The sequence below is a fragment of the Centroberyx affinis genome, unplaced genomic scaffold, assembly GCF_046629955.1.
Source record: "Centroberyx affinis isolate AG114_WGS23_722 - 3 ecotype Tasmania unplaced genomic scaffold, CSIRO-AGI_Caff_v1 ptg010255l_1, whole genome shotgun sequence".
NCBI lineage: Eukaryota > Metazoa > Chordata > Actinopteri > Beryciformes > Berycidae > Centroberyx > Centroberyx affinis.
This window is the reverse complement of record NW_027284781.1, coordinates 1-13,042: the sequence shown is the minus strand read 5'-3', so window position 1 is coordinate 13,042 and position 13,042 is coordinate 1. Positions and strand designations below refer to the sequence as shown.

The 13,042-nt window shown below is 46.5% G+C and overlaps 1 protein-coding gene across 1 annotated transcript; it reads right to left on the bottom strand.

Moving 5' to 3' along the window:
• Window positions 1-2,589: 2,589 nt before the first annotated feature.
• mkrn2 (makorin, ring finger protein, 2) lies at window positions 2,590-11,163 on the bottom strand (the record flags this gene model as incomplete). Its single annotated transcript, XM_071514872.1, has 8 exons — window positions 11,092-11,163; window positions 6,589-6,717; window positions 6,283-6,488; window positions 5,700-5,843; window positions 4,458-4,621; window positions 3,762-3,827; window positions 3,144-3,292; window positions 2,590-2,700 (listed from the first exon to the last, which is right to left on the bottom strand). Coding segments are annotated over exons 1-8 (995 nt in total), but the record flags the coding sequence as incomplete, so codon positions are not given.
• Between the last annotated feature and the right edge of the window lie 1,879 nt (window positions 11,164-13,042).

Here is a 13,042-nt window from a genome sequence, read left to right as displayed (position 1 = left end):
TACAGTAACACATGGTGTATATACAGTAACACATGGTGTATATACAGTAACACATGGTGTATACACAGGAACACATGGTGTATATACAGTAACACATGGTGTATACACAGTAACACATGGTGTACATTATTTAATATAATATTAATGAATTGGCTGAACAAATCCAACAGTCTTCTGCCCCGGACTCATTTTAGACAACAAGGAAATCCAGATTAGCGTAGTTTAGTCAATCAGAAGAGGGACAACAGAGCCTGTCCATACTGGATCACTTGTGTCAGAACTGGGCAGTAACAGGCAACATGACTAAAACAACAATAATGGTATTTCAAAAGAAAGCCAGATCTGAAGAAAACACCAGATTCTCCAAACCACCAACTACAACTGATCATTAGTGCATCAGGATGGTGTGGATGTTAAATTACCTGCAGAGAGAGCAAGAAAAGCTTATTACACAATTAGAAAAACCATCTACAAATTCAACCCCGCTATTAAAATGTATTAAGATTTCAATTATTCAGCCTGTCCTCCTGTATGGCAGTGAAGTATGGGACTGCTGTTGAAGGCTGACTATAACACCTGGGACAAAACCCCCACAGAGACGTTCCACCTGGAGTTCTGCAAGAACATCCTGCATGTTCACAGAAATGATGAACCGCATGCAGAGCAGAACTAGACTTCCTCTGCTGGTACAGATTCAGAAAAAGGTTTTATGTGCACCGCTCAGTCACATACAGAGTGTTAGAAACACAGAGCTTCTACTGAAAACAGCCTCTGCCCAGACACTGAAGCCTGACAGACAGTAGAAACCTTCAGTAGAAACCTTCAGTAGAAACCGTCAGTAGAAACCTTCAGTAGAAACCTTCAGTAGAAACCGTCAGTAGAAACCTTCAGTAGAAACCTTCAGTAGAAACCTTCATGTTGATGCAGCACAGCGGCTTCAAACCCAGGAGCCCAGTTCAGACAACATGATGAACATCAGAGACTCACACACTGACTGAAATGAAACCAAGAGTCTGGGGAAGATGGACTTACAGATCCCTGGACAGAGACTTCAGACGGGCCGGTTAAAGACTCTAACAGAATCCAGGATCAGAACCACAGCCCGGCAGTGGAAGTTTCTCCTTGTAAGCCAGATACTGATTTTAGCTTGACCTAACAAAAAGTGAAGAAGACGGACACGTCTGCGTTGTGAAGCACAGAAATAAAACCTGTTTCACAGAACACTTCTCCAAAACCAGTGAACCGCTGCTGAGCTCACCAGGTCTAGACCATCTCAGCCAAAGACGCTCCACAGTCTCCACTGGAGATCCGCGGTGTGTTTCTCTAGAGACCTCCAGCTGCGTCTGGGAGAAGAGTCTGGTGCAAACACCCAGACCGCTTTGACTCCGGCAAACCAGCTAAAGAAAGTCTGTTCAGAACCTCGACACTGACGGTGTAAAGAACCTTTTTAGGAACATCTGAGAAGTTCTGTAGCTCTGGTGTTCCAAAGGAAAGAAGTGCTGCATCCTCTCCTGCTCCTCTGCTGCAGCAGAGACGGTCAGCTGTCTGTCTGTCTGATCAGCAGACAGATCTTCAGCCTCTTCTGAAATAAAATCTGCCTCCTTGCTGTGACTCACAGCCACATACTGAGAATCAAGAACACCGGCCCTTCCATATCCTCCATTGTTGCTGTGTGTGTCGAGTTGAAGATGATGTCACGGCAGTTTCATGTGACGACGCGGCGACGCTATGACGACCAGTTGTGGGGGGGGGGGGGGGGGGCACATTGAGGGGGTACTATCTGCAGTGGAAAACCACTGCAGATAGTAGTAGTGGTAGTAGTAGTAGTTGTGGTACTGCCAAAAGCGAGTCGAGTTGAGTCGAGCCGGTACCATGCGGTGGAAAAGTGGCTTCTGATCGGTCTATTCCATCCCACTTGAGAAGAAATAGGAGTTTGTCTTCTGTACTCTGCGTAAGAGCTACGTAAGAGTATCCTGCCTGGAAGAAACTAACCAGCCTGTTCTGGATCTCCTTCACTAATTCGTCAGGTGGCTCTAAAACAGTAAAACAGTGAACCGGTCCCAGACCACTGAGGCAGTCAGAACCCTGCTCCTGTATGACGGCCGGGGAAGGACCCGAGCGCATCGAGACAATCGAGTCCCTCCCAGTGTTTCCTCTGGAAGTCGCCACTTCCTGGGAAAACAGCTAAACACGTCACGCCTTCCCTGCTCCATTCCAGTCCTGCTGGTAGTTCTTTATTTATCCGCTGCCCTAGAGCCAAACCCTCACACCTGGCCCAGCTGACCTTAGCAGATGATGCCCTTTCATATAATGCCAGGTTCCGTGTGAGGACTTGGACGTCCTCCTGTCCTGTTACAGCATCAGACAAACCTTCCTGAGCACAGTAAGGAGAGGTTCTATGGGGAACCTTCCCTGATCCCCTATGAACCACAACTGGAGGGCCAGGTCCCCCGCACCTTTCACTTGTGGCTTCTTGATGTATGAACACTGACTGACAGTTACTGTGGTCACAGAGGCAGACAGGCAGGTAGAGAGACAGGCAGACAGACAGGTAGGCAGACAGACAGACAGGTAGACAGGTAGACCCACCTGACTCCAGACTTGAACAGGTCTATGAGTCGGTTCTTGTCGTCTTGATCCTCCACCCAGGAGACAGACGGGATGACGAACTCCGACACCACCCTGCACTCTGGACACGACCTGACAGACAGACAGGTGGACAGACAGACAGGGTAGAGAGACAGACAGGTAGAGAGACAGGCCAGAGAGACAGACAGGTAGAGAGACAGACAGGTAGAGAGACAGACAGGTGGAGACAGACAGGCAGAGAGACAGACAGGTGGAGACAGACAGGCAGAGACAGACAGGTGGAGACAGACAGGTGGAGACAGACAGGCAGAGAGACAGACAGGTGGAGACAGACAGGTGGAGAGACAGACAGGTGGAGACAGACAGGTGGAGACAGACAGGTGGAGACAGACAGGCAGAGAGACAGACAGGCAGAGAGACAGACAGGTGGAGAGCTGAACTGGTCAGTTCGTTAAGACATGACAGCTGGGGTCGTTACTGGAGAAAAGTAATAAATTACACTGTACTTGTTACTTTTCTTAAAAGTAATGGATTACTCTGGACTAAAGTCTTACTTGATGATCTTGTTGCTGAACTGCTTGGCACAGCGCCACTGTCTGATGCAGGCCAGGCAGTAGGTGTGACAGCAGGAAGACAGAATCCCAAACCTCCGGTCTGAAGGATTCGCCTTCTGCACCACCACCTCCATGCAGATAGAGCACACCTGCAGCAACAACAACAACAACAACATCAACAACAACAACAACAACATCAACATCAACAACAACAACAACAACAACAATATCATCAGCGACAACAATAACAACAATAATAATAACAGTAATAATAAAAATGCAATATATTCAATTTTGAATTGCGACACTGTCCCGCCAAATATTGTGATATACGATATTATCATAATAATAATGATTTGAATAACGATCTTACTATTTGAGCAAAAACAATGTAATCTGCTCATTCTGATATTTCCAGGGAAACAGGCTGATTGTGGAAAAGTGAACCCAGTTGAAATAAAATGACAAATTTTTAACTACAACTCGATTATTCTCAGTTGTGATGTCAGAAACACATGGTGCTGCGATATAATAATAATAATAATCATGATAATGACAATGATAACAACAATAATAATAACAATAAGAATAATAGTTGTGGTGACAGTCTGAACCCACCTTGTCCTGGCTGAGCTGGGCTGCAAACGCTCTCTCCATGTCTGTCTCAAAAGCCAACAGACACATCTACAGACAGACAGGCAGACAGGCAGAGAGACAGGCAGACAGACAGGCAGACAGGCAGAGAGACAGACAGGCAGACAGGCAGACAGACAGTATTAGTGCTCTCCTACTGTCCAGTCTGTCCAGCAGCAGTATAGAGACTCTTCAGTGTTTTGGGTCGGCAGCAGCCTGTTAGCTTCACTATAAAAACTCAACATCTAACCTTATTAAACTAAACTACGCTAATCTAAACTAAGATAAACTAAACTACACTTATCTAAACTAAGTTAAAGTTAAACTAAACTACACTAATCTAAACTAAGTTAAACTAAACTACACTAATCTAAACTAAGTTAAACTAAACTACACTAATCTAAACTAAGTTAAAGTTAAACTAAACTACACTAATATAAACTAAGTTAAACTAAACTACACTAATCTAAACTAAGTTAAACTAAACTACACTAATCTAAACTAAGTTAAACTAAACTACACTAATCTAAACTAAGTTAAAGTTAAACTAAACTACACTAATCTATACTAAGTTAAAGTTAAACTAAACTACACTAATCTAAACTAAGTTAAAGTTAAACTAAACTACACTAATCTATACTACGATAAATTAAAGTTAAACTAAAGTAAACTCTCCTTCACCTTCTCATGCGCTCTCCTCTGGTCCGGGTCGTGAGGATGGAGGACCTGCAGTCTGCAGATGTCACACAGGTCGCCATGGAGATAGGGACAGCTGTTGCCATAGTGACAGTGTCCGGCAGCAGCGTAGGGACAGAGCTGGGGGAGGTCCTGGTAAGCTCCGCCCGCTGGGGGAGGAGCCGAGGCAAAAGCATTAGTTAATAAGAATAATGATAAAATCGATGTCATTTCTTTTGTGCTTTTCGAAAAAGCGTAAAAACAACAGCAGTAAAATACATGAGGAGCCGAAAACTGGGAACAAATTCTAATGAAAAGTGTCTGACTTTGGGTTTGGTTTAGATTCTGCTGACCGATGCTAAAACTATACTTTTCAAACGGAGCGCTGCCTGAACCGGAACCTTCTTTAAAATAAAGTACAAACAACGACATTAAAGAACGTCTCTTTTATTGCAAAGGCAAAGAAACTGAACAATATATTAACTCTTAACTGTTCAAATTATACTTACAAATACAAAACACTATTAACAAATTTACATAATAAATAAAACCTAACCCACCTACAATAATTTAACAGTAAATAACTTCTTAACCCGCTAAGTATTGTACACACTCCTCTCTCACAGGTTTTGGTATACTGCCGAGGGACTTTTATTCTGAAGGGCTGTGTGACCTGTGCGTGCGGCAGAGTCAACATCATCAGTGAGCTAGCATTAGCATTAGCATTAGCATTAGCATTAGCTTTAGCTCCCAGCTCCCAAAAGCTGTTTTTTTGAAAGCGATGGGCTTTATTGGATCTTTGATGGAACTTTCTACAACAGTGATTCTCAACCTTTTTCATATCAAGGACCCGAATTTAGTCCACATTAGAGCCACAGACCCCCATTTGATGAGATTTTGTCTCTTGAACCCAAATCTGAAAATATTTTTTTTGTTAGCTATGATTTTGTCCAGAACTGTATTGCAGGTAGAGAGATAACAGAGAAACTATGATCAAAACAGTCATTCTGCTTCATTCTCTAACTGTGTTCACTTCAAGTAAAGCTGAAGTTTAACATTTCATCAATTTGCTGGAGACCCCCTGGAACCCCCTCAGGGACCCCTGGTGGTCCCCGGACCCCACGTTGAGAACCACTGTTCTACATGACATGATGTGGAGGAAGGCCGCTCAGCACAGATCCAGAGACTCGAACCGGTCACAGCCCGCCTCTCTGCGCTCTGGGTTCAGAACCAGACTGTGGAGCGAACCTTCATCGGGTCCCGAACCCTCCAGACCGGTTCTGATGGCCTCGACGTACGACTGAGGAGCTCGAGCCGGGTCCTGGTACTGATCTGTGACCTCTGACCCCGGACTCTCTGCTGGACCGCAGAACATGCTGTCAACACCCAGCACTGACAGACAGACAGACAGACAGACAGACAGACAGACAGGCAGACAGACAGACAGACAGACAGACAGACAGACAGGTGGAGAGAGAGACAGGTTTTATGATCGTTCTGTCACAGCTCAAGGGTTTTTGAGGCCAATACTTAAATCTTTGGAATGAAGCTGCTGATATTTTCTGACAAAATTCAACATATATATATATATATTTTAAGATAATTTTTTGGGCATTTGTTCCCTTTATTAGAGAGCTGGAAGTGGAGACAGACAGGAAAGACAAGGATTCAATTGAATCAGGACAGAAAAGCATTTAGACCGCGGGACACAAAGTCTCCACTGGAACCACGGTGAGATTCAGAAGAACATGGAACTAAATGTCTGGACCGATTCTATCAGAATATCAATATGTAATCAATCAAACTGCCTCCTGTCAGACCGGAGACTCACCTCTGTCCCTCAGGACCAGAGCTTTCTTGGCCGCAGGTCTGACCGAAGCCCCGCCTCCTCCGCCAGCCTGCTCCTCCCCTGTGGCGCTGCCGCTTCCTGCTCCGCCTCCCGCTCCTCCCGCCGCACTTCCTGCCCCTCCCCCTGCCCCTCCCCCTGCCCCTCCCCCTCCCCCCCCCACCCTGCCGGGGGGCTTGACGTGGTCGTACCTGCGGACAGAGCGGACAGAAGTGACCGGACCGTAAAGTCAGGCGAGAGTCTACGTAGAATTATGATTGGACGTGGGTGGAAAGGGGGCGGGGCTCGTACCTGCAGCGCTCCCCGTAGGCGCAGACTCCTCTCTGGTAATACTTACAGATGGTGGACGGTCTGCTGGTGGCCGGGTCATGAGAGAACAGACAGCGGCTCCCCTCCCTGCACACGCCATGCAGGAAGTACCTGCAACACACACACACACACATCAACACACACACACACACACACATCAACACACACACACACACATCAACACACACACACATCAACACACATACACACACACACACAACACACACACACACACATCAACACACACATCAACACACACACACACACACACACACATCAACACACACACACACACACACACACACACACACACACACATCAACACACACACACACACACACACACATCAACACACACACACACACACACACACACATCAACACACACACACACACACACACACATCAACACACACACACACACACATCAACACACACAACAACACACACATCAACACACACAACAACACACACATCAACACACACACACACACACACACACACACATCAACACACATCAACACACACAACAACACACACATCAACACACACAACAACACACACATCAACACACACACACACACACACACACACACATCAACACACACACACACACACACACACACACACACACATCAACACACACAACAACACACACATCAACACACACAACAACACACACATCAACACACACACACACATCAACACACACACACACACACATCAACACACACAACAACACACACATCAACACACACAACAACACACACATCAACACACACAACAACACACACATCAACACACACACACATCAACACACACACACACACACACACACATCAACACACACACACACACACATCAACACACACAACAACACACACATCAACACACACAACAACACACACATCAACACACACACACACACATCAACACACATACACACACACACACACATCAACACACACACACACACATCAACACACATACACACACACACACACATCAACACACACACACACACACACACACACACACACACACACACACACACACACACACATCAACACACACACACACACACACACACATCAACACACACACACACACAACACCACAACACACTGTTTACACACCTGGGGGTTTTCCATCAGGTGGATAAAGGTAAAGTCTCGCTTATTCTGATAAGTCTCGCTAACTTAAGTGAGAGTTCTGTTCCATCACCGTGGCTTATATGATTCCCTGCTCAGTAACCATGGTAACTTATATGATTCCCTGCTCAGTAACCATGGTAACTTATATGATTCCCTGCTCAGTAACCATGGTAACTTATATGATTCCCTGCTCAGTAACCATGGTAACTTATATGATTCCCTGCTCAGTAACCATGGTAACTTATATGATTCCCTGCTCAGTAACCATGGTAACTTGTACCGCAGAACTAGCCTGCTCTGTAGCAGGTTAACTGTCAAACTTAATTCAGCTGTGTGTCAGAGTCTCAGACCCAAACACAGTTCAGTTCCCTCAGGTGGATTTTGGCGCTGACATCACTTCTGTCATGTTCGTGTTTGGAAACATAAGTTCAGACCTTTTCTCACAATGTGACCAAGCATGAATGTACGTGTTTAAAAGACCGTATTAATAAAAATAAGTCATGAAAATCATGTCTCACCACTTTCACTGTCTCCAAAATCAATCAAACTTTATTTATAGAGCACAAGTCTTACATCAAATGCAACTCCAAGTGCTGAACATAACAAGAGTTAAATAGAACATGAGGTTAGATTAAAAAAAAAAAAAAGAAGACGCCTTATTTCATTTCCCACCCGCATTCCGCGAAGACCCGCCCTACTCTGCCTCTGATTGGCTAGTAGGCATCCGTCTTTTTTTTGGTGGCTATAATAGTGCATATTTACAGCTCAACAACTATTTTAACAAATACATTTCACATTTCATTATAGGCTATTACCACTCTGGAAAGTGTTTTTGTATTTTATTTTCACTACTAATTTTCTGGCTATTGAGATGGCTCCTGTTGAGATGTAACAGTGAAGAATGAATATAGGCCAAGGGTCACTGGGTCAGAGGGTCAGGGTCAGAGGGTCAGGGTCAGAGGGTCAGGGTCAGAGGGTCTGGGTTAGAGGGTCAGGGTCAGAGGGTCAGGGTCAGGGTTAGAGGGTCAGGGTCAGAGGGTTAGGGTCAGAGGGTCAGGGTCAGAGGGTCAGGGTCAGAGGGTTAGGGTCAGAGGGTCAGGGTCAGAGGGTCAGGGTCAGAGGGTCAGGGTCAGAGGGTTAGGGTCAGAGGGTCAGGGTCAGAGGGTCAGGGTCAGAGGGTCAGGGTCAGAGGGTTAGGGTCAGAGGGTCAGGGTCAGAGGGTCAGGGTCAGAGGGTTAGGGTCAGAGGGTCAGGGTCAGAGGGTCAGGGTCAGAGGGTCAGGGTCAGAGGGTCAGGGTCAGAGGGTCAGGGTCAGAGTTAACGGTGACTAGACACGGCTGGATTGTGTCAGTGGAACGGCTCGAGCCTGAAGTGAGAGTCCACGTTAATTCAAGTCGAGCTTTTTCAAGTGAGCTCGGCTTTCTTTAGCTGTGTTGATGGAAACCTCCCTGCTGCACAGGAGGTTTAACAGCCTGCTTATTACATCAGGGCTTTTACTTTGAAAGCCAGGCGCTCCATCCTGCAGCTGTGTGAGTTTGGTGTCGAGCCGCTCGGCCCGGACCGGACCGGCCTGGCCCGGACCGGCCCGGACCGGCCTGGACCGGACCGGACCGGACCGGCCTGGCCCGGACCGGCCTGGCCCGGACCGGCCCGGACGCCTCACGTTTACACTTCTCTCCTTTCACCTTATTTTCACCTCTCATGGTACAGCTGTGCCTTTTGTTGCACTTTATTTTGCAAAGCACCGCTTTTGGTTTCACACTGAGCTGCTGTCAGATCAGCTGAGCAAGACACTGCGTCCCGTGAGACAGAGACAGAGAGAGAGAGGGACAGAGAGAGACAGAGAGACAGAGAGAGACAGAGTGACAGACAAAGACAGAAGGACAGAGGGACAGAAGGACAGAAGGACAGAGGGACAGACAGAGACAGAAGGACAGAGGGACAGAAGGACAGAGGGACAGAAGGACAGAAGGACAGAGGGACAGACAGAGACAGAAGGACAGAGGGACAGAGGGACAGACAGAGACAGAAGGACAGAGGGACAGAGGGACAGACAGAGACAGAAGGACAGAGGGACAGAAGGACAGAGGGACAGACAGAGACAGAAGGACAGAGAGACAGAGGGACAGAGGGACAGAGAGACAGACAGAGACAGAAGGACAGAGGGACAGAAGGACAGAGGGACAGAAGGACAGAGGGACAGAGAGACAGACAGAGACAGAAGGACAGAGGGACAGAGAGACAGACAGAGACAGAAGGACAGAGGGACAGAGGGACAGACAGAGACAGAAGGACAGAGGGACAGAAGGACAGAGGGACAGACAGAGACAGAAGGACAGAGAGACAGAGGGACAGAGGGACAGAGAGACAGACAGAGACAGAAGGACAGAGGGACAGAAGGACAGAGGGACAGAAGGACAGAAGGACAGAGGGACAGACAGAGACAGAAGGACAGAGGGACAGAGGGACAGACAGAGACAGAAGGACAGAGGGACAGAGGGACAGACAGAGACAGAAGGACAGAGGGACAGAAGGACAGAGGGACAGACAGAGACAGAAGGACAGAGAGACAGAGGGACAGAGGGACAGAGAGACAGACAGAGACAGAAGGACAGAGGGACAGAAGGACAGAGGGACAGAAGGACAGAGGGACAGAGAGACAGACAGAGACAGAAGGACAGAGGGACAGAGAGACAGACAGAGACAGAAGGACAGAGGGACAGAGAGACAGACAGAGACAGAAGGACAGAGGGACAGAAGGACAGAGGGACAGACAGAGACAGAAGGACAGAGAGACAGAGGGACAGAGGGACAGAGAGACAGACAGAGACAGAAGGACAGAGGGACAGAGAGACAGAGGGACAGAGACAGAGGGACAGAGGGACAGAGACAACCAGTAACAGACCAATAACAAACGAGTACAGACCAGTAACAGAGCAGTACAGACCAGTACAGACCAGTGGATTTAGCAGCAGCCTGTAGACCAGCAGGTGAACCCGCTGGATTTTTGACCGGATTCTCTTCAGTTTCTAACAGATGTGACGTCACTTCTGCCGCTGGCAGCGTCCGGCTGTCGGTGCCGCTGCGTCCGTCAGGTCCGGACCGACACCGACAGACCGACCGACCGACCGACCGACCGACCGACCGACCGACCGACAGAATAACTGACCTGACAGCATAGGCTAGCAGCTAACAACAGCTAACAACATTAGCATGAAGCTAGCGTGGATTCCGCTCAGAACCGAAGCTGAAAGCAGCAGAAGGAAACAGAGAGACAGACAGGCAGACAGACAGACAGGCAGACAGACATAGAGACAGACAGACAGACAGACCTGCAGGTGACTTGCTTGGTGCTCATTCTCCTCCACGGCGCTAGCTCACTGCTTGTTATGTTGTCACGCTGGTGTCCCGTTCAAATACCACCGGCTAGCGCGCACACTCATAGAAGAAAGGTTCCTAAAATGTACGTCTTCTTCTTTTTGTTTATTGGCTGTTGACACTCCAGATTTAGCCCCATTACCGCCTACTGGACTGGAGTGTAGACCAGGAGATTATGCAGAAAAATACATAAAATAGAACTATATTCTTTCAGCTAAACCAGTTTATTCTTTCAGGAATTATTAATTGTTAAAATATGATATAGCTATATATTTTGCTTGATGAATTCCGAAGAAGGCCCTCTCATGTCAAATTGTTCTGTTTTGCTTCCTTCAACAACAAATAGCTCACTTCGCTCCTCATTATACCTTCTACAATGTAGCAGCACATGTTCTACTATTTCTGTGTTATTATGAAATCTCATGTGGAGCGTTTCCCTATTTATGAAGAGTTCCTACAATGTAGAGACACAGACAGGTGACAGACATGTGAAGCCTCAGTATAATAACATGTGAACACACAGGAACATGTGAAGCCTCAGTATAATAACATGTGAACACACAGGAACATGTGAAGCCTCAGTGTAATAACATGTGAACACACAGGAACATGTGAAGCCTCAGTGTAATAACATGTGAACACACAGGAACATGTGAAGCCTCAGTATAATAACATGTGAACACACAGGAACATGTGAAGCCTCAGTGTAATAACATGTGAACACACAGGAACATGTGAAGCCTCAGTATAATAACATGTGAACACACAGGAACATGTGAAGCCTCAGTGTAATAACATGTGAACACACAGGAACATGTGAAGCCTCAGGAACATGTGAAGCCTCAGTATAATAACATGTGAACAAACGGGAACATGTGAAGCCTCAGTATAATAACATGTGAACACACAGGAACATGTGAAGCCTCAGTGTAATAACATGTGAAGCCTCAGTATAATAACGTGAACAAACGGGAACAAGTGAAGCTTCAGGATAATAACATGTGAACACACAGGAACATGTGAAGCCACAGGAACATGTGAAGCCTCAGGATAATAACATGTGAACACACAGGAACATGTGAAGCCTCAGGAACATGTGAGCACACAGGAACATGTGAAGCCTCAGGAACATGTGAAGCCTCAGGATAATAACATATGAACACACAGGAACATGTGAAGCCTCAGGAACATGTGAAGCCTCAGTATAATAACATGTGAACACATAGTAACATGTGAAGCCTCAGTATAATAACATGTGAACAAACAGGAACATGTGAAGCCACAGGAATGTGTGAAGCCACAGGAACATGTGATGCCTCAGTTTAATAACATGTGAACAAACAGGAACATGTGAAGCCTCAATTTAATAACATGTGAACAAACAGGAACAGGTGAAGCCACAGGAACATGTGAAGCCTCAGGAACATGTGAAGCCACATGAACATGTGAAACCACAAGAACATGTGAAGCCTCAGGAACATGTGAAGCCACAGGAACATGTGAAGCCACAGGAATATGCGAAGCCTCAGTTTAATAACATGTGAACAAACAGGAACATGTGAAACCACAGGAACATGTGAAGCCTCGGGAACATGTGAAGCCACAGGAACATGTGAAGCCACAGGAACATGTGAAGCCTCAGGAACATGTGAACACAGGAACATGTGAAGCCTCAGTATAATAATATGTGAACAAACAGGAACATGTAAACACAGGAACATGTGAAGCTTCAGTATAATAATGTGAACAAACAGGAACATGTGAAGCCACAGGAACACGTGAAGCCACAGGAACATGTGAACACACAGGAATATGTGAAGCCACAGGAACATGTGAAGACTCAGGAACATGTGAAGCCACAGGAACATGTGAACACACAGGAATATGTGAACACAGGAACATGTG